Below are 22096 nucleotides of genomic sequence, written 5' to 3'. Positions count from 1 at the left end.
AGGCTTTGGTATCAGGATGATGTTGGCCTCATAAAATGAGTTAGGGAGGATTCCCTCTTTTTCTATTGATTGGAATAGTTTCAGAAGGAATGGTATCAGCTCTTCCTTGTACCTCTGGTAGAATTCAGCTGTGTATCCATCTGGTCCTGGACTGGTTTTGGTTGGTAGGCTATTTATTATTGCCTCAATTTCAGAGCCTGCTATTGGTCTATTCAGGCTTCTTCTTCCTGGTTTAGTCTTGGGAGAGTGTAAGTGTCCAGGAAATTATCCATTTCTTCTAGATTTTCTAGTTTATTTGTGTAGAGGTGTTTATAGTATTCTCTGATGGTAGTTTGTATTTCTGTGTGGTCAGTGGTGATATCCCCTTTATCATTTTTTGTTGCATCTATTAGATTCTTCTCTCTTTTCTTCTTTATTAGTCTTGCTAGCAATCTATTTTCAATGGCTATGTCTTCATCTACTGTAAAGTATTTATCCACGCCCGCTCCCCCACCACTTGTACCTTCAACTTGTTTCCAGGGTTATAATTACTATATTATTCCAGTTTATAATCCCAACGGCAATAACAGAGAATGTGTAACCTTGACAATTCTAGGTACTATTTTTTGAAGAATTTATATACAGTAGGTTTAATTTTTTTCCAGTTCTTTGATTTATGTAATTAAACTTATTTTTTCCCTATTGACCATTTGTATTCCTTCTTTTATACATTAACTGTTTATCTCTTTGGCTTAATTTAAAGTTATTCACCATTTTACTTATTAAGTTACAAGTATTCTTTATATTTTAAGGATATTAACCATTTATATGTTATATGTAAGAAATATATTTTGAGTTTATCATTTACTTTTAAAATGTATTAATGATTTTTCTGTCATCCAGACAAATTTTGATTTTTATTATCACATCTATGGATCTTAATCTTTATTATTTTTTCTTCATTTTTAAGTGATGGGAGATCCTACTATCCAAACTATATAAATATTATATAAATTTTCACCTATTTTTCAAGAATTGTTATGGTTTTATTTTTTATATTTCATTTTTATTTCATCTAAGATTTCTCTTACTTTTCAGTACAGAGATCCTTTTTATTTTCTGAAATAATCACCCATTGACCCAAGCAGTACTTATAGAATATCATCCTGTCTTCTATGCTATACTTCTCTAATCTATAAATATTTATAGATACTCATTCATGTTTTATTGTGTTTGTAGAACTTTCAGAACAATGCTAAACAATAGTGGCAAACATGGGGTATAAGTGTCTGGGTCCTGGTTTTATTGGGAAAATCTCTTGTGTTTTCTTATTAAGTGTGTGGATAGATTTTCTTACACAGAACCTTTTTGGGGTTTTTGTTTGTTTTCAGGTACACTAATAACAATCCAAGGCAGAATCTTCACTGACGTCTATGGAAGTAATATTGCACTAAGCTCAAATGGGAAAAATGTTAGGATTTTGAGGTAATCTTGATTTGGAAATATACTCTTATAAATGAGATATAATATTCCAGAAATAATGGGCCAATGATATTAAATCCTATTACAATGTGGTAGAACTAACCAGTGTGTTTTCAGCCATATTATAGAAAGTAAAACAGACTGTTGGAAGATTCATTGACAAGGAAGCAATGGTCGATATGTCTTTCTTTATTGGTCTGATGTAATTTCTTATTGTTTTGTGATGGATTTATTAATAGAAGAAACACACAGACAAGTCCAACGTTATTGAATTATAGTCATACAAATTTATTACTAGAGGCCTTTATTACTTAATCTAACTGCCTCATTTTGTGCATAAAAACACCTGAGGCCTAGAGGTCACATAGCTTAGTCAGGGTCAAGAGTAGAACACAAGTCTCGTAACACAGTATTTGACACTTTTTCTACTACTTCATGATGTACAGGCAAGTGCTGAAACCAAATATTGTTAATAACTCATTAACAGGCCAAGCTTTGAATCCTGTTTTTTCCATTTGCCAACTGTGAACTAGACAGTAACTTTGGCTAGTTAGCTAATGTCAAAAAAAAAAATTGTCCACATTTTGGACTGAAAACTAGCATTGTCACTAGAGTTGCTTCCTGTAGCATAGATGGTATTATTTCCATCCTGCCTTTAAAGACTGAAAGCCCTATTTATTTCCTATAGAAAAAAAGTATAGACTCACAATTATGGCTTTCAAGATTTTATGTTTATCGAATTCACGCATAAAACAGGTAAACGGATAAGTTAATTCAGATAGCAACTCAACAATTAGAGAATTTTTTGAATGCTATAAAGGTGAGGTATATACACACACACACACACAAATATATAATTTTGTAAAACAAGTAATTTAAAAGATTTTAATAAGTGAAATAAAGATTTATCTGGCATTGTATAGAACAGAACCTTTAATTAAATCACATTTGTATGCATCTATAATTTCTGAAAATGTTCATACTAATTCCTTATATGTAATAAAAGAATTTCCAAGTAGAGATATTTAACATTTTATATATACTGATTAGTAGAAGTAAAAATTTTGTCTGCTTCTCATAGCTGAGTGTTATGAATGGTTTTTATTCTAATTCTTAGACAGGGTTTTCTAAGTCATCCTTTCCCATAGTAAGGCCAGGAAATAGAAAGTTTAACTTTCAAAAAGAGTTTCCTTTTTTCCTCCGCTGAAACTGGAATTTATTTCTGCTTAATATAAGGGTTTGGATGGAAATTATTCCATGAAATCACAGAATTGCAGTGAGAGGGGACCTTAGAGGTCAGGCTATCTAATCCTTATACTCTGGAAATCCTGAGCTATTATATGTAAATTCAGATTTTTTTTTCACACATCTATTAATGTGTGGGCAAGAAAGTCTTGGAGCTGAATTTATCTCATTTCTACCATGTTAATTATGATACCAGGGCTCCCGAGGCAATTTATTATGCCTGGATTCTGTTAGTAGGGAGGGAGTTGAGAGCAATAGGCTGTGTTCTGGGCAGGAATTCAGGAGACCTGCTTCTCACAAATCTTGTTCATTCAACTAAATCTCCAAATTCAGACCAGGTAGAAATTATAGAGGACATGCAAATGGAAAGAGGGATTAGTGCTTACTAAGGAGCTTTTGTTCTAAAAAATCAGGTAAAAAGAATTCTAAAAAATATGTATTTAAGACCAAATAGGGTGGTTTTCCCCTAGGTACACGTACCCAGACCACTGTGTGGATTACCAACTGTGGTTAAAAACACTGACTGCAGCCAAACTGAGTTTGAATCCCTGCTCTACCCCTCATTGTCTGCAGGCTTGGGCAAGCTGCTTAAGCTTTCTGTTTCAGTTTTTTCATGTGCAAAATTGAAGGATAATAGTAACTAACTCATAAGATGTTTGTAAGGATTAAACGTCGTAGGAACCTATTCCAAGTGTTAGCTGCTAAATTTATTATTTAGCTAGAATGAGGCAGGAGATTAGAAGGAGAATTTAAATCCATGAATATGTGTAATGGGTACAACAATTCAGTTTACCTGCTTATACAATCCTAATGTAATGATCAAATGAATGGACTTATGCATAAAAGTATATTAAAAAATTCAAAATTTTCTGCAAACAAAAGTCCTTATTTTTTATAGTTCAAGTTTGTATCTGGCCTTATTTTGAGTCTGGGATTTGCTGTCACAAAAGCTGATGGTTTATTCTGGTGTTGCAAAGAATCCAATATCAGTCAGTCACCTGCCAGCCTCCAACAGCATCAGGTACTATCAGCTCCAAAGTAATAGGTCAGACCCGATCACCTGGGGAAATACAGAGGCAGATGCTTTCCCTGCAGCTGAACTCTGGCTCTGCTCAGCTTCTTATTTTCATTCATGTGTCACTGATGCTGTTACACATCCTCTTTCTCCTGTTAACTTTGTGATGGCTGTGCTGTTTACCTTAATTCCTATAGTATAAAACCTACTACAAAATTCTTTTTATTTGAGATGATTTAACTTCAGATGGATGAGTTTATTATCTGTTTCTATGTTGTCTTTTCTTGTAGTACTTAACACCTCTAACACATTAAATATGTTATGATTATAATGTTTTATTCGTCTTTCCCAGTTAAAATGTCAGTTCCACGAGGGCAACAAAGGGATCTTTGTTTCGTTCACTGATGTGTCCCAGTACCTACAGCAGGGACTGCCACATAATAGAGGCTCAGTAGATGTTTTATTGAGTGAATGAGTGGTAGATAATAATAAGTGATTGAGAAAAAAAAATTAAGGGAGTCAGTGAGGTTGATGGGAGGAGCGCATTTTTGAAACAATTTGTTAAACATAACTTGATCTTTTCTAATAAAAATATTTGTACAGAGTTTACATTGGAGGAATGCCCTGTGAACTTCTCATACCACAATCTGATAATTTGTAAGTATTTCAAATTATTTTCTTTATAAAAACAAATAGCAGATATAAGCAAACTGAATTTAAATAGTAATAGCTACCAATACTGCATAGCTAAATGCTTTATAATACAGTATAAATTATAATATCCCAAAACAAATTAGCAATCATTTTTACAGTTAGGTGTGCTACCTTATATCCTACTCAGTCTCCAAGATAGTATAATATGAACTATTTAGATTTTTATGAGAAAAGATGTTTTGAGCAATATCTTTATCAAGGAATTATTTCATTTGGCAGTATCTCAAACTCTTTTAAAGGAATATTAAAGGGCATAGCCAAAATTATAAAATATTTTTTGTTATATAAAATTTTATTCAAACATCTCCAATGAAGTCTAGGAAATGATTTTATTTTACAGAAATTTTGGTTGTTGCAACACTTTCTGTCCTGATTCATATTCTGAAATTAATGAGTTGTTTTTAAGAGAAATACAATATTCTAAAATTTTAGTGTCAATATAAACTTTGACATTAACGTTTTTTATTAGGTATGGTCTAAAACTGGATCATCCAAATGGAGATATGGGTTCCATGGTTTGTAAGACGACTGGAACTTTTATTGGCAAGTGTTGGTCATCTTTCTTCATAATGCTTACAGATGCCTTATTCTATTTCCCTGTTTTGTATTCTCCTAGACATCCCTCCTCTGCCTTTTGAATCAGTTTTTTTTTTTTTTAAGTATTTTCTCTTTTCCTTGGCTTCTTTTCACTTTCATGCCAGCATGTATGAATTAGTCTTTTCTTGTGGTTTATATATAAGGTAAACTTCTTCAGGTTTCTTTTTTTCTTCTTTCTCCCTTCAGCATTCCATGTCTAATTTGGCTGTTTTGCCTGTTGCCTTAATTTTGCTCTGTTCTTTTCTTCTTGACCTACGTCCTCCAGACACATAGATTTTGTGTGTGTGTGTGTGTGTGTGTGTGTGTGTGTGTGTTACAGAGTCTCACTCTGTTACCCAGTCTGGGGTGCAGTGCTGCAATCTCAGCTCACTGCAACCTCAGCCTCCCGTCTTCAAGCAATTATTGTGCCTCAACCTCCCTAGTGGCAGGGATTACAGGCACGCAACACCACGCATGGCTAATTTTTGTATTCTTAGTAGAGATGGGGTTTCGTCATGTTGGCCAGGCTGGTCTCAAACTCCTGATTTCAGGTGATCCTCCCGCCTCAGCCTTCCAAAGTGCTGGGATTACAGGGGTGAGCCAATGCACCTGGCCTTCTTTTAAATCTTGAATGGGCTTCCCTCCCTTCTGTCTCAGGCCCTTTGCAATCTTCCTATCCTAAACATTTCAGATAAAATGTCATGTTCTCAAAAAGGCCTAGGTCATCACCTGTCTTACATTTTCAAAGCTCATTCTACTTTTTTTCTTAACAGCCTTATCACAATTTTTAGTTCTCTGTGTCATTGCTCTTGGCTAACTGTTCCCTCCACTAGACATTGTGTTCTGTTAGAAGAAGGACAAGCTGTGTGCTCACCCTACATCTGCTCTCTCAGCCTCTAGTACAGTGTCTGAACAATTAAATAGCTGTTAAATAAATAAAAGAAATTTCAGGGCAATATGGTTACATATCTGTTCTTTTATTATTCTTCATTCATGATCACATTTTGCTAGGTGTTTCTAGTTATAACTTCAAGACACCTCATTGTGTATAGTTTTATATAGTGGCTGCTTTAAGACAGTTCAATTTTTATTTCTTTGATGATGAATAGAAAATTGGATAAGTACAATTTTGATTTTGTACTTTTTCTCTGCTTTTAAATCAGCTTTGTAATATAGAGTTATTGTTCTTCTGTGATTGGGAATTTGATGGTGTATTTTCATTAATTCCAGGTCATCACAATGTCAGTTTCATCTTAGATAATGATTATGGAAGGTAGGCTATTTTGTAAATAATAATTTTTATAATTTATTCAACTGGGTAAATAAGATAAAATGTATATTTACTTTGTGCCATAGATGCAGAGGTTTAAAAACTTAACTGCTTTATTTCCCCAAATTAATAGTTAAAGAGTCTGTGATTTCTTTTCTCTCATAATTTAGGCTTCATACATAACCTTTCTGTTGTAGGGAAATCTAGCATTAACTAAAATAACATAAAAATCTTCACTTGTGTTATGGAAAAGTATTATTTTATGTACTGCAGCTTTTCTGATTTAACTGTAACTTTTTAAATAACTAAAGCAATTAAATTCAAATTTAAACTAATGGGAGAATAAATAAAACCTCATGGTTAATATTACCTGATAAAGATTTTCTTTTAAGTTATCAAGACATAAGGAGTTATGAAAGATGGTAGTTATATCTTTCAATTGTGCATCTTAACAGCAATATTAGTAACTCATATTTATGACTTTTAATAAAACTAGAACTCATTTCCAGATGTTCTACATTCTAATTTCAGTAAGAAAGATCATCATACTTTTATAGAAATATCAGAGTATGCAAATCTCAATGCATGTTGAAACCCCATATTATAGATAATAATAGTGAACATTTAGCAGCAGGCATGGTGTTAAGCACTTTACATACATTATCGAGTTTAATCCTCCTAAAGAAGCTCCCAAGGATAAATTAAGTGTTATCATCCACCCTATGTTATCCACTGGGAAAGTGAGACTTAGAAACATTAAATAATTTGCCTAGGGATATTCAGCTAGTAGGAAGCAGCATTAGTGTGCAAACTCATGCCATCTAACTCTAGGACCTGAGCATTTTATTCCAGTGCTTTGCCATGACTGATGGAGTGATTCAGCAACCAGTACTATATTTCGTCACTACTTACGATCCTAATCCAGGATTCCATACCATAGCAGGATTTCCCTACTCTTGGGAGCATTTGCAAATGTGTGGAGAATCCCCTGACTGTCACAGTAACTGGGTATGTTAATGGCCTTTAGTGGGCAGTATCATGATGTGCCAAACCCAAATCAATTGTTCTGCCCAAAATGTCACAGTGTTTCCTATTGAGAAAGTGAGTTGACAGAAATCCAAATAAATTGCATTAACACTCAATCCTAATATAGCTATAGTAGATCAATAATAGGAAAGATCTGTTAATTTATTTTTTGTCTCTGAACAATGATCAGAGGTCTGAAAAAATGGCAATATTACAATCAAAGTAGATATTATTCCTAGCAGCACTCACAGACTGAGTGATGAGTGAAGTGAAGTGAAGGATGAGATTTTGTCCCTTCATGTATGGAACTGCAATTGGTTAGTGAACTCAAGTGCACTAGCATTGTATTTAGAGACCATCTACTTCTAGACATCTAGAGGCAATAGGTGTCATTATAACAAAATGATGCCTGACTGGACACTTTATTATAGACCAATATAGGCTAGACCAAAACTAAGAGTAAATCAGAGTGGAAGATATATAAACAATGCTATAATACAACTTTGTGATTTACATGGGACACATGACTTAGGGTCCCATAACTTAACAATTGTTCTCTTCAGGGATGACCTACTTATATACGACTTGATAAGACAGGGCAACAGGATTTTGTTGAACATATTAGAAAACCATATTAGGGACAATAATTATTGAGTTTTAAATGATTTTTTGAACTATACATGATTTTTAAAAATGCTCTTAGTAGCAACCTTCCCAAGGTGAAAGAAAAATGAATTCTTAGTTCTGAGTCTGTATGAAAAGCATTAATTGCCAAATCCATCATATGTCTCTCAGAGAAATAATTATCCAAAAATAGAAGATTTGAGTGATCAAGGTTGAATGTGATTGATAAGTACTCATAAATCAATATGCTGCATTAACATGCCCAGAAACTTTCAATTTAGAAATGCCAGCAAATTCACATATAATAGAAGCAAAAATACTGCATTAAATTGTTGATTCTATGGACTCAATTTATAGTTCTACCCCCTACCCAATTTTAAAGCCAATGCCTGTTCCTTTGTACAAATGCCTTAGAATTGAGGAAATTTGTGTTTCTGTATAAAATATTCTTATGAATTTAAGATAACTGTTAGAAATATGACATTTATGATTTTAAAGCCTAGTTTTAAGATTACATGGTATTTTTTGAATGTTAAATCATTCATTAACTTATAAAGCTGATATTTCACAAATTTCATGAGCATTGTTGAATATCAAATGAACCAATTAAAGGCCTTTCTGTGGCATCTATTCTGTATTTCTTTTAATAGCCAACCTTCTCTTCTCTATTACCCCAAGTTCAAACAACAGCTGTTCCAAACTGATAAGGTTCAGACGACGCTGCCTTAATTGAGAAATGCCTAGTCATTATCAATGAATTAGTGAAAACAACCTCAGTGTCATCCAAAATAAATTACATTCAAATTTTATTTCAGGAGGCAATTTCCCCACTAATTTAAGAAGCAGAGTTAATTTTTGAGATGCAGGATCTGACCAGACATAATATCGTTGGAGCTAGCAAGGTTTCAGATCTTTGGGAAATCAGCCAAAAGGCTTCTGACATAAAAATATGAAATCTAGCATGAACTTCTTAAGTAGCTAATCTAGCATAAAATATTTCCAGAGACTCTTTAGTCTTGCAAATAAACATGGTAATGCCTGGGTTAGATTTGTAGGAGTGTTAATTATTGGTCTCAATGACAAGATTTACATTATTCTTTTAGATTCTAATTCAGTAAAACTATGATAAATAAGATATGAGTCTTAATATTGGAATTTCTTAACTTTTCTAATGGAGAATGTCTTGAACATAATTAAAGTAACAGCATTTAATTTCCAGAATTATTTTCCTTCTTAATTCTTTAGGTTTATAGAAGTATAAGTGCGTATCTATGAATAATAGGCACTGTGTTTATTAAGGACAGTTTTAACCCGGTCAATTATTGCTAATTTGCTGTCATCCACTTGCAGTGTCACACAGATTAGTGGGCGGAGGAGGAGTACTGTGTAATACACAGGTGAGGAGGAGCCACAGCTCTGGACTCAAACTGCCTGGGTCCAGTTCTGTGTCTGCCACTTACTTACTGTGTGATCTTAAGTTAATTCTCTGAAATTCACCTACCTCATGTGGTTGATGTAAAGATCAAACGGCATAATCAATTGAAAGGTCCTAGCGTGATCCCTCATCTTAGAACAAAAAAGAGGTTCTAAAAGAAGACAGACTGGTGTGGTCAGCAGAAGATCCCAGCCTTTATAACGGATAATCCTCCTGTATGCTTTTTTATGTCAATATAATTTCTTAAAATAAACTTTAGGGCCAGGCGCAGGGTCTCACACCTGTAATCCCAGCACTTTGGGAGGCCAAGGAGGACGGATCACGGGGTCAAGGGATAGAGACCATCCTGGCCAACATGGTGAAACCCCAACTCTACTAAAAATAAAAGAAAATTAGCTGGGCGTGGTGGCATGCACATGTAGTCCCAGCTACTTGGGAGGCTGAGGCAGGAGAATCCCTTGAATCCGGGAGGCAGAGGTTGCAATGAGCCGGGATTGCACCACTGCACTCCATCCTGGCAACAGAGCGAGACTCCATCAAAAAAAAAAAAAAAAAAAAAAAAGAAAGAAAAAGAAATCAACTTTATTGAGATATAGATTGCAATTCAGTACCAAATGTATATATGTATGTCACCAACAACCAAATCAGAATAAAGAAAATTCTTATCCTCTTGCAAAAGTTTCATCCTGCTCTTTTGCAGATTATCACATAAGTACTATCACCGAAGTTAAACAAAAAAGTTCCTAAATTAAAGATCATTTAAAGCAGAAACTTTAACCTTTTTTTAACAGGAGTTTTCCACAGAAAATGGCATATTTTGTTTCTTCTCTCAATAAAATTTCAATGTTTCAAACATATGCAGGTATGTGACTTTTCTTTCACTCTGTTGTAGGGGGGAAGACAGTGTATAATTGATTTAACCAAACCAAAGGCAATGAGTGTAAGGTGTATTATATTATTTGATGTACTGCTAGGAAAGGAAAAATGCCTAAGATGGGGAGTCTAACAGAAAGCTCCAACATTAAGCAGGACCTCCCCCACAGCAGACAATACTCTTAGTGTAAGATTGATTGAAAAATAAACTCATTACACTAACACAGACAGCAGGGAAATTTGCATGTTTCAACTTTGGCTATTGGTAGAGGGAGGGAAAAAATCTCCACTGTCAATCTTAACCAAAAACCAGTATAGATGCCTCTCAATTTACAATGGGATAACCCCATCATAAGTTGAAAATATTGTTAAATTGAAAATGCATTTAATACACTGAATGTGTATTAGCTTAGCTTAGCTTTCCTTAAACGTGCTCAGAACACTCACATTGGCTACATCATCTGACAACACAGTGTTCTGCAGGTACAAGTTGTTTACCCTCATCATTGCGTGACTGACTGGGGGCTGCTGCTGGCTGTGCTGCTCAGCATCAGGAGAGCGTATTTACTGCATATCACTAGCCTGGGAAAAGATCAAAATTCAAAATTCTAAGTACTATATGGTTTCTACCAAATTCATTATTTTTGCACCATTGTAAAGTCAAAAAATCTAAAGTTTGACTTTGGTAACTTGGAGACCACTGAAACTGTCTCAGATTTATGCTCTCAGTGTGGTCCAAAAGAATCCTCAAGAAGATCATAATTTAATTTAAAGAGGTCTCAGGTTGATAGTATCCCTTGGAGAGTATCAGAACAAACACAAATCATCCTGAAAGAATTGTACTCCACTCCAGGTCAGGAGTAATGGAAAGATACATTTAGATTTCAAAGATGTTAAAAAAGGTGGGTCTTGGAATCAATCAAATGTGATGTATCTTGGCTTTTCCTAGAAGCTTATTTAGTGTGAAATTCATATGTAACAATACATAGGTATTTGATAGAGTTAAAAAGGATAAATTTTAGTAAGAATCTGCCATATGTCATGTACTGGACTATTTTACAATATACCTACAACTTACATATACAAAGCCACAAGAAGTTCAATCATAGTTAAATGTATTACTAGAAGAGAAAATTATAAGAGGTTGGTCCATGAACATAGGAAAGGTTCATTCTTCAAGAGCGTATGGAAGAAGAGTGGTTCTACCTGCCTTCCTGTTCAGCTCAGGTTTTCCTTACTTCTTTAATGCTCGTATTATGAATGTTGCTTTAATACCAGTCACCACCAAAGCCTGCTCCTCATGGAATATAAGTCTCCATCAATGCCATGTTTATTGTCTTTTTTGCAGGATTGCATCAGAGAAAGTAATGAAACACCTAATTTATGCAGTTGGTAACAAAGGTGCTATGGCTAGGTAATTTGGAAGTTTTAAAAAATCAGGCATTTGCATTTATGTGTAATATTTATGGTATTTTATTTAATGTGCTTTTACCCCAGAGGTCACTATGATTTTTCCTTCACAAGGAAGCATTCGAGGTGGCACCATGCTGACAATAAGTGGACAGTTCTTTGATCAGACAGATTTCCCCATCAGAGTTCTAGTTGGAGGTATTTCTCATGTTTTTTTGATATATTACCTTTTTACCACTAATTCTGCCTGTTCTTTAATAATTCATAATACTAATAATAGTTTTTTCTCAACTCATGCCTTCAATTGGAATCTGAGTATTTTCACACAGTTATTTGGTTCTGGGGTTTGATACTCTTTCCATTGCAATTTTCCAGCAAGGGCCACTCCCTGAAATCTCATGTGAATAGCACCTGAGCTCTAGGGTTGGCACCAACAGGCTTTGTGTAGCAGCATTGCAGCTGCCATCCATGAATTCCTCGCCACAGTTTAAGGACACACCTACCCTTAATTTAGAAGCTCTTAAGTGCCCTTTTTGAATGGTTGTTATTTCTCAACGAGTTAGCTAATTGTGAGGAAATTTAAAGTAATATTTTGGGTTGTTCTCCTCATATTCTTCTCATATACTGTGCCTCATCTGGACATCAGTAATCACTGATGATATTGGCCTTGAAAAGAGCAGTAATTTCAATGAGTTGTCTATTTACAAATGCATGTAGGACTTGGTTCTGTGGCTATGCTTCACTTTTATGTGTCCTGTCCAGATCTGTTCAGAGGCAGGCAGCTATGCAGCTCAAAAGGAGTGAATGTGATCTTGGGAATCTTCCCATTCAGCCATAATGACATCACTTTTATTGCTAGTCAGGGGACAGGATGCCTGCCCATGGAACAAGGCATATGCATTTCTACGGTCCTCTTGCTCAAGTACTTTCTACCTTTTACAGAATCTGCCTGCAAGCCAGCCAAAATGTGATTTCAGAAAAAAGAGAAATGGATATTAAGCAACCTCACATAATATTTATACACTCTTCTTTCGTGTCTGCATGAATCCTTGCTGGTCATTGGCATACATATTAAAACCTGGGCCATAAATATTTAAAATTCATATATGTATTAATCTGACCAGATTTTATGTTTTAAACATTAAAACCCAGGCCATAATGCACTTTTAATTTATATAATATGTTTTATAATCTGATCTTATGTTTATTTTGCATACGACTATGATGCTGTTGATATGAAAAGAGAACATGTTAGTTTTCTATCATCCTTCATTACCATTAATATGGCAACCAGATTCCAGATTTTGAATACCCAATAATCTATTGAAAATGTGATGTTTATGTGCCTTTCCTTTGCTTCCAATAAAATGGGTGATTGGTTTAATATACTGTTCCTATTTACTGTTTTCTGGTTCAAATTTCTTGCATCCATAAAACATTCAAAATAATGAAAGGGGCTGGGTGCAGTGGCTCATGCCTGTAATACTAGCAGTTTGGCAGGCTGAGGCAGGAAGATTACTTGAACCCAGGAGTTTGATACCTGACTAGACAACGCAGGGTGACCTGTCTTTATGAAAAAAAAAAAAAAAAAAAAGGCTGGCATAGTGGTGCATGCCTGTAGTTACAGCTACTAGAGAGGCTGAGATGGAGGACTGCTTGAGCCCAGGAGGTGGAGGCTGCAGTGAGCTATGATCATGCAACTGCACTCCAACCTGGGTGACAGAGCAAGACCCTGCCTCAAAAAACACACAAACAAATAAAATAGTGAAAAGTAATGTCAAAATTGAAATTTTCCAGGCTATCAAACAAAACTTGGCAAAAATATCTCTCTCCATTTCCGTTGTCCTCACATTTCATGGGCTGCAATTGCCATTTCAGTGAGTACTTTCTGAGGCTGACCATATGTGAGGCATTGTGAGGAACACATGGAGGTTAAAACATAGACTCTTCTCGCAAGTCTAATTGTGCTGATGTAAAAGTTATAATAGCTATCTTTGAAGCCTTTTTCCTGTTTTAGTTTCAGTTTATCTGTGAAAATGCCATTTAACAGTTATTACCCCCCTTTTTTTTTCATTTGAAGAACTTGGACTAAACCAGCATTTTTCCTACTCAAGAGGTCTGGGGTCATCTACCTTTGCAAATGCTGAATGACACAGGTTTATTCAGCAGCTTATCTCCAAGGAACAAAATAGAAGTTTTTACTTTGGATTCGGAAGTGATGTCTTGTGCAAAGACATAGTATTATCAAATTTTTAATCTCAGAAATTATGAAATTTTCTATCTCAGGCTTGTGATGTTCCACCAGAAAAAATGTTGTTTGTGGAAGTATGACAATTATTGCACGAAAAGCTTTAATGGAGAATATGTAAAGGAAATAAAGAGCCCCAATTTGCCTCTTGTTTATGCAACTTTGTTTTAATTGCAAAAGTGCTTAAAGATACACTGATGTGATTGCATTCTGAAGTTTCAGTAGTAACGGTTTTGTATCTTGCTTCTCTATAGGTGAACCTTGTGATACTTTGAATGTCACGGAAAAGAGTATATGTTGCAAGACACCCCCCAAACCTCATATTCTCAAAGCTGTATATCCAGGTAAGTTACCATCAGGGAAAATGGCCATTTCTATATTTACATAAAAATAATATATTAGTAAAAATATTATTTAAACTTTTTGGAGTTTAGAATTTGTAGGAAGAATTGTAAGAAATTTCCTCCAAGTTTTAAAATTTACATTTTCTGGATTAGAAAATATTTCTATTAAAATCACTGCCACAAAGCTGCACCTGTGGAGAAAAACCCAGCCTAAATTATCAAGACACCCTACTGAAAACAGCACATCTCTACTGACAGAGCTTAATTATGCTTTTATTTCTAATTAAATTATGATAACTAACACTTGGTACAGTCTACATAGAAATTTTTTAAATGCTTTTTTCTGATTAATAAAGATAAATAGGGGAAGTTAAATATTCACTTGTCTAGAAAAATGTGGGAGTGAAAACAGGAGATGAGAGAAATGTTACTCCAAATTCTTTTCAGACTTTCACCTTGTGACCCAGTGAAATTGCTTTCCTATCTACACTAATAACATTGAAATGCTGTACACGTGTCTGCGTGTGGTGTGTGTCTCATATCTTGCTTGCACAGTGAAAGTTGTTTATAATCGTGTCATTGTTTCACATTTGAAACCAATTAAATGGTTTACCAGCCTCTTACATTTCTTTGGTTTGAATATTAGGAAAAATTGAGCAGTTTAAGAAAATAATTTTGATAATTTATAATTGATGACTTTAAAGAAAATTGTATACATCGCTAAACCCTGCTGCTGTAAAAGTTTGAAGTGCTTAAGCTTGTCTTCAACCAAATTCAGCTGAAGAAGAGCAGCCATTATTTTCCATGTACAGACAAGCTTAAGGCTGTTAAAGAAAGAAATAAGCCTAATTGTTGTTGCAGTTGAAGGAAAAGAAAAAGAGAGATGCCTCCTTTCTGATTAGGAAAAAAAACTTAATCACAGGGTTTATTCTGGCAAGTATAGGTACAGTTTATTGAGAGTATCCTGTTTTTGATTCTGTCCAAGAAGGAGAAGAAATCCTAGAGTAGAAGTATTTTTTTTTTAAAAAAGTAAAATAAATATTGAGAGAAATATGAAAGCCAACATTTTCTCTTCTTTGATTAATGGCTTTGTAAGCCATTAATTTACTTTTGTTAGAATAGTCAAGGCAAAGGTTTTGTATTAAAATGGCATGAATCTTGAAGTTTTGCAACATCAGCTATATCATATGTAGAAATTACTATATATTATCTTACATAAAGCACTTTTTGAATGCCAGATGTTTTACATATGTATTATACATAATTCCTTTAGCAGCTATGCAAATATTATTATTACTCCCATTTTACACATGTGGAAACTGAGGCTCAAATAAGTGAAGTAATAGTGAACAAATTGCAGGCTGCCCCCTGGCTACAGGTAAGTGTAGGGGAATATGTAATTGTTTTGTTTTCACACATGCTAAAAATATGAATTGATATACAGAGTCTATAACCCACACCCAAATAGAAAGCCACTGAGACATTGCATTATGATCCTGATGAAAGACTTATTTTATTTCATCACACTTAGGAGGGAGAGGCCTGAAGCTTGAGGTATGGAATAATAGTCGTCCAATACATCTGGAAGAGATACTGGAATACGATGAAAAAACCCCCGGGTACATGGGTGCCAGTTGGGTAGATTCAGCTTCCTATATTTGGCCTATGGAACAAGACACATTTGTTGCACGCTTTAGTGGATTTTTGGTGGCTCCAGATTCTGATGTTTATAGATTCTACATCAAAGGTGATGACCGTTATGCTATTTATTTTAGCCAGACTGGACTTCCAGAAGATAAGGTAGGGTAACCTCAGAATACTATTTGATACTATAAAAACATTATGATGATGTTTATATGTATCTTACTTACTTTAAATCAAAACAAATGAATGTATTAAAAATATATGAGAAATGATGTCATGTGGTTTGGCTCTTGGCTATTATCCTGGATATGATACAAGATATAAGATGATAGAAAACCTATAGCCTACAAGAAAATTTCCCATACCTGAAAATGGGGATTTCATTATTCTACATTTACTTGGTCATGAGATAAAAGTTATTTCACTATTTTGTTTTTTTCATAAATAGAATTATACATTCAATTTCGTATGTAGTTTTTCACATACTAGTATTAAATACTAATTTTATTAAACAATTTATATAATCACTATTTTTAATGACTAAGTACTGTTATTACATGGGTTTACCAAGCTTAGATAACCATCTCCCTACTGATAAGTTTTTATTTACTTCTGGTATTTTATGACCACAAATAATACTACTCTATTGAACATCTAGGTTCATTAAACTTTTCTGTATTTGGGATTATTTTGTTAGGACAATTTCACAAATATGAAACTAACAGATCAAATCAATTTAACCTTTTATGACTCGACTTATGTGGCAAGATTGCTTCCCAGACTGGTTGTGTAAGTTTAAATTGCTACCTGTAATTTATGAATTCTAATTTTTATCATCGTTGGTACTGAAAAGCATGTGTTCTCCAAAGACGGTATAATCATTCATAATGGGAAGCCCAGAGTCCTCTCACTCTAGTGTGCAGAACCATTTAGCAATCTTTGGCAATCTAATTTGGATTAAATCTCTCAAAGTTCTCCACAGAGCAAAAGAATATTTTATTTGTCAATAACTGCCTTTCTCCTGGTATGTATCTTCTTAGTTTCCACTGCGGTTCTAGTTATGGAAAAGCTATGATCTGTGTAGCATACTCGGTACAGTACCGTTGATGTTACTGAAGGGTAGAAGGAATGAAGTGAGCTTTGATAATTTTAAAAAAAGTATAGCATAGTAGATAACAGATCTTAAAAGAAAAATATAAAGTAGTTTTACATTTTTCTACTTATGAAATTTCTAAAACTGAAATAATAAATGATAAATAAATAAGTAAATGTTGAAAAGGTCTATTAATAAATTCTCCATCTCTCTGGGATTAGGTGAGGATTGCACATCATTCTGCTAATGCCAACAGTTATTTTTCCAGTCCAACACAAAGATCAGAGGATATTCATCTGCAGAAAGGAAAAGAGTAAGGTTTTTCCTTGTCGTTAAATTACTGTGTGGTATTTACAAACTTTACGTTTATATTTTTAAATATATATATACACACACACACACACATACACACATACACACACACACACACACACACATATATATATACATATATATATATATTTTTTTTTTTTGGGACGGAGTCTCCCTCTGTCACCCAGGCTGGAGTGCTGTGGCCTGATCTCGGCTCACTGGAAGCTCCGCCTCCCGGGTTCATGCCATTCTCCTGCCTCAGCCTCCTGAGTAGCTGGGACCACAGGCGCCCGCCACCGCGCCTGGCTAATTTTTTTGTACTTTTAGTAGAGACGGGGGTTTCACCGTGTTAGCTAGGATGGTCTCAATCTCCTGACCTTGTGATCCGCCCACCTTGGCCTCCCAAAGTGCTGGGATTACAGGCGTGAGCCACCGCACCTGGCCTATATTTTTAAATATTTTCAATTTATTTTTATTGGTGGAAGTGGATATTAGTTTATTGGCTTACTTTATAATTGGTCATTCACCATAATTTTATTCAAATGTGTTTCTTTATTTTCAAGAATACTGGCATTCAGCTAACCAGGGAAATTTGAAGTCTAGAATAACCCTGTTGCAAACTTACACTTTTGTGAAATTACTTGATCCTCTTCTTAGTTCTTTACTTGGACCTCTCAATCAATCCACCCATCTAACTTCTCTGTTCCTGCAGCTGAGCTCTTCAGTATTGCTAGGGAAAAATCACTAAGCCACATAGATTGTTACTACTGTTAATGTGTATTTGTTATTAACTGGTTTATTCCAGGCCCTGAGCCAGGTACTGGAAATTTGAGAATATTAAAATACACTGCCAGAACTGACAGAGCATATCGCTTAGTGTTGAAAGGTCAAGTCCAAGGAGCCAATGAGTGGGATTATCATCCAAATACCAGATAATCCCATTCAAAAAGCCATTCAGAATTCCTAGGAAACAGGAAGATAAAAGACATGATACATTCAAAATGGAGAAGGTGGTGGAATGGAGTTAACATGAAGAACATCAAAAGATGCACTGAGATCATATTCATCATTTGGATCTATTAGACTTTACTGTATAACAAAGCACTTCAGACTGTAGCAACTTCAAACAACAAGTGTGTATTATTTTTCACAATTTTATAGTTGGCTGAGCTGTTCTTTTAGTCCTGACTAGTTTAGTTGGGGATTGGTAACCTAGAATGCCTCGCTCACATGTCTGGAGCCTCAGCAGGCATGGTTGAGTCTTAGGTATCTGGGGCATCCAATCGCACGTGGTCTCTCATCATCCAGGAGACAAGCCCAAGTTTCTCACATTGTGGATGTGATCCCAGCAGTAAAGAGGGGAGTCCTAATGCACACACACTCTGCAATACTCTGTCTGTGTCACATTGGCTGATATCCCATTGCCCAAAGCAAGTGACCAAGCCTAGACTCAAGGATGCAGAAATAGACTTCCCTTCTTGATCGGAGGAATGCTTTTTTCTTTATAAATTTACCTCATCACCCTTTCAGATATTGATGAAGTTATGCTCAGAGGCAGCATCATGAGGATCCTATGGAACTGGACAGGGAGGGTTGGGATCAACGGAACCTGGGACCAAATTAATGTTCTCACACTGAATGTTCTCGCTGAGGTCTTGGTAATACTGACATGGGGAAAAAGCTTTATTCCTTTTTTCCTCCTTCTTCTGCTTTCACTTCCTTATATATTAAACATTTTCTTCCATAACCATGAAAACTACTGGGCCAGGTCAGGATAAATGGAGTGCCTGATTAATCCCTACTGCAATTAAGTGTCAGTACATTTTCAGACTTTGGCTTGTTCTTGGAAAATGAGTTCAGTCTACCAGCTTGGCAGGAGCACAGAGTTTGAGTGAAAGCAACTCCTAATACATCTGCTGCCTGGTGTCTGTGCTCCTGCAAAACCAGCTTGGAATTTACATATTGTGCTTACAATGATTGCTGTGAAATCTGAAATTGAGGCCACTCTAGCTGGTTTATTATAAAGTGGTTTTTCAAGCCTTTCCAAAGGTAGCTCATATTGCTAAATCATTCTACTCAAATACCACAAATATAGTTTCCTCTAGTGCATAGCTTTTTGGTCACCTTATTCTGTTTGGAATTCTCCCTCAGTTACTAGTTTAAAAAATTTTTGAATCCTTAAAATTCCATTAGCATTTGTTATTCATATGGAGAAAGGAATAATATCTGTTTTATGAAACTTTTGTGACGATTAAATATAATAACGTCTGCAAAGTGCTTAGTTTATTGTCTAGCACAAAGAAAGTACCTAATTAATAGTTTTGAGCCATGAGTAAGGATGCAAAATTTTAATGGTTCTTCTTTGAATTCTGCTCTTTAATTAGTGTTGATCATCTCAAGTCAGCAGAACTGATGAGCAGGTTCTTACGGAAGTCAAGAGCCTGATATAATCCCCAAATATCAGTTCCATCAGGCGATGATCCAGAACCCCATCATTCTGCACATATGAAACATGATAAATTTCCCTCATTCAGTCTCTTTCATGAACTGTGGATACTGATTCTCCCTATATAAGAATGTATGTTGAGTGATGTGAGACAGTTTAGGGAAGCTCCCAGCTGTCCTCTCCAAAGATGTGAGCGATGGTGACATTGCTAGAGATTTAGAGGAGAAGCAGTAGTTTTGCACTCTCCTGTAACAGCTGCTCAGTGAAGGCATTACCTTGGGTACCCAGCAGGATGAGGGGCAGGAGACATCAAGAATCAGGAATTCAAAATATAAAGTGAAAATCCCATCCAGCTAGTTGGAGGTCCATAGTAAATCTGACCAGTAAAAGTTTCCTGAGGCAATATTTTATTCCCCAAGTTACAAATGGAGCCAGATTTAAGGAACATGAAAGTAGGAACCTTTATTCCTGACAAATATAACCCCTCAGGTATAAAGTATATGCTATGTCTAAGCCTGACATTTTCTTGAAAACATTACAATATTTAACCTCTGCATGTTGTCTCTGCTATATGCCAGGGACAGGGTTATTTTTCAGGATCTTGAGTATAGGAACTAGTATTGCCTTCAATAAATATTTATTGACTAAGCTGAATGAATTGGTTATGAATGAGAACAACTTTCTACTAATGCAGATACCTTACATAATTCATTTTATTTTAGCAAACTGCTATGAAAATTTTAACATTTGAATATTTAAAATATGAGATACTACAATATAAGTTATTTAACAGGCAGGCTTTTAAAATATTGTTGATATTTTATTCATTAAAATAATTTCATGGCAAGTGTTGTGGAAAAAAGTTACATTCATTAGTTACTCTATTTTCCAGATATTATATTGAAATCTTGCTGCAGGAGTACACATTAAGTGCATTTGTTGATGTCGGACTGTACCAGTATCAAAATGTTTATACTGAACAACAAACAGGAGATGCAGTGAATGAAGAACAAGTTATCAAATCCCAGTCGACAATCATCCAGGAAGTACAGGTTTGCTATGATTATAGTTCCACTTACAGAAAGTAAATGTCCGAAGGCAGGATCTTAATTTGGTTATTAATTTTACTAGGTAAGATACTGTTTTAGGTGAAAGTCGTCATGGACAATTATTGAATTATGACTTTGAGTATCTGTATTATAAGCCAAAAAGGCTGTTACTTGTCATTTGTAGTAAAATAGAGCAATAAAGTAACATTGAATAGCTGAGTTATGATGCTTTTAAAGTATATATAATTTTCATATATTAAAAATATTTTTTAATTGGAAAATAGGTTATAACATTAGAAAACTGGGAAACAACTAACGCAATTAATGAAGTTCAGAAGATCAAGGTAACCAGCCCCTGTGTGGAAGCTAATTCATGTTCACCTTACCAATACAGATTAATCTATAATATGGAAAAAACTGGTAAGTTATAAATAATAAGGGAGATACTGTTTCTGTTCATGCATAGATGTAGCCATAAAGTATTTGCTCCAGTCAAATCATACTGTCTAGAAAATATAGTTTTGATGATAGGCTAGACAAAGAAGCAGAAAAATATATTATGGCAAAAAGCCTTCAGACTGGAATAGAAAACAACATCCATGCAAATAACTTTCTGGCATATACCATCATTTTCTAACAATAATGATAACTATATATCTAAATGCACATGGAATTTACATATCTGTTACTCACAAGTGTAAGTTAAGAAAATGGGAATTGTGAATAGTTAACCCAAATGCCCATCAATGATAGACTGGATAAAGAAAATGTGGTACACCATAGAATACTGTGCAGCCATAAAAAGGAACAAGATCATGTCCTTTTCAGGGACATGGATGGAGCTTAAAGCCATTTCCTCAGCAAACTAACTCAGGAACAGACAACCAAACACTACATGTTCTCACTTATGAGTGGGAGCTGAACAATGAGAACACGTGGACACAGGGAGGGGAACAACACACAGTGGGGCCTGTTGCGGGGTGGGGTCGGTGCCGGGAGGGCATTAGGTTAGTTCATGCTGGGCTTAATACCTAGCTAATTCATGCTGGGCTTAATACCTAGGTGATGATAGGTTGATAGGTGCAGCAAATCACCATGATCTACGTTTACATATGTAACAAACCTGCACATCCTGCACATTTACCCCAAAACTTAAAATAAAAATAAAAATTTTTAAAGGAATTAAATTCATCATTGCACAGAAGTAAACATGTCTTTCAATTTTTTAAATTAAATGATAGGCGTATGGAACACCAACTTTTATCAGCTAAAACACAAAAACAACATTGCATTTCTTTTTTTGTTTTTTTT

At 34.9% G+C, this 22096-nt stretch overlaps 1 protein-coding gene across 1 annotated transcript in view; it reads left to right on the top strand.

Moving 5' to 3' along the window:
* PKHD1L1 (polycystic kidney and hepatic disease 1 (autosomal recessive)-like 1) overlaps nucleotides 1-22096 on the top strand; it is a 168118-nt gene that overhangs the window by 15876 nt on the left and 130146 nt on the right. Inside the window, exons 6-16 of the mRNA XM_011968382.1 lie at nucleotides 1371-1464; nucleotides 4325-4378; nucleotides 4905-4978; nucleotides 6242-6284; nucleotides 10158-10228; nucleotides 11737-11847; nucleotides 14152-14241; nucleotides 15773-16041; nucleotides 17200-17291; nucleotides 20629-20788; nucleotides 21070-21205. Coding sequence (XP_011823772.1) covers nucleotides 1371-1464; nucleotides 4325-4378; nucleotides 4905-4978; nucleotides 6242-6284; nucleotides 10158-10228; nucleotides 11737-11847; nucleotides 14152-14241; nucleotides 15773-16041; nucleotides 17200-17291; nucleotides 20629-20788; nucleotides 21070-21205 — 1194 coding nt within the window. The remainder of the gene's footprint in view (nucleotides 1-1370; nucleotides 1465-4324; nucleotides 4379-4904; nucleotides 4979-6241; nucleotides 6285-10157; nucleotides 10229-11736; nucleotides 11848-14151; nucleotides 14242-15772; nucleotides 16042-17199; nucleotides 17292-20628; nucleotides 20789-21069; nucleotides 21206-22096) is intronic.

Source organism: Mandrillus leucophaeus, unplaced genomic scaffold (assembly GCF_000951045.1).
Source record: "Mandrillus leucophaeus isolate KB7577 unplaced genomic scaffold, Mleu.le_1.0 Scaffold840, whole genome shotgun sequence".
Lineage (NCBI taxonomy): Eukaryota > Metazoa > Chordata > Mammalia > Primates > Cercopithecidae > Mandrillus > Mandrillus leucophaeus.
The sequence above is the reverse complement of the archived record's forward strand: the minus strand, read 5'-3'. Positions and strand labels throughout refer to the sequence as shown.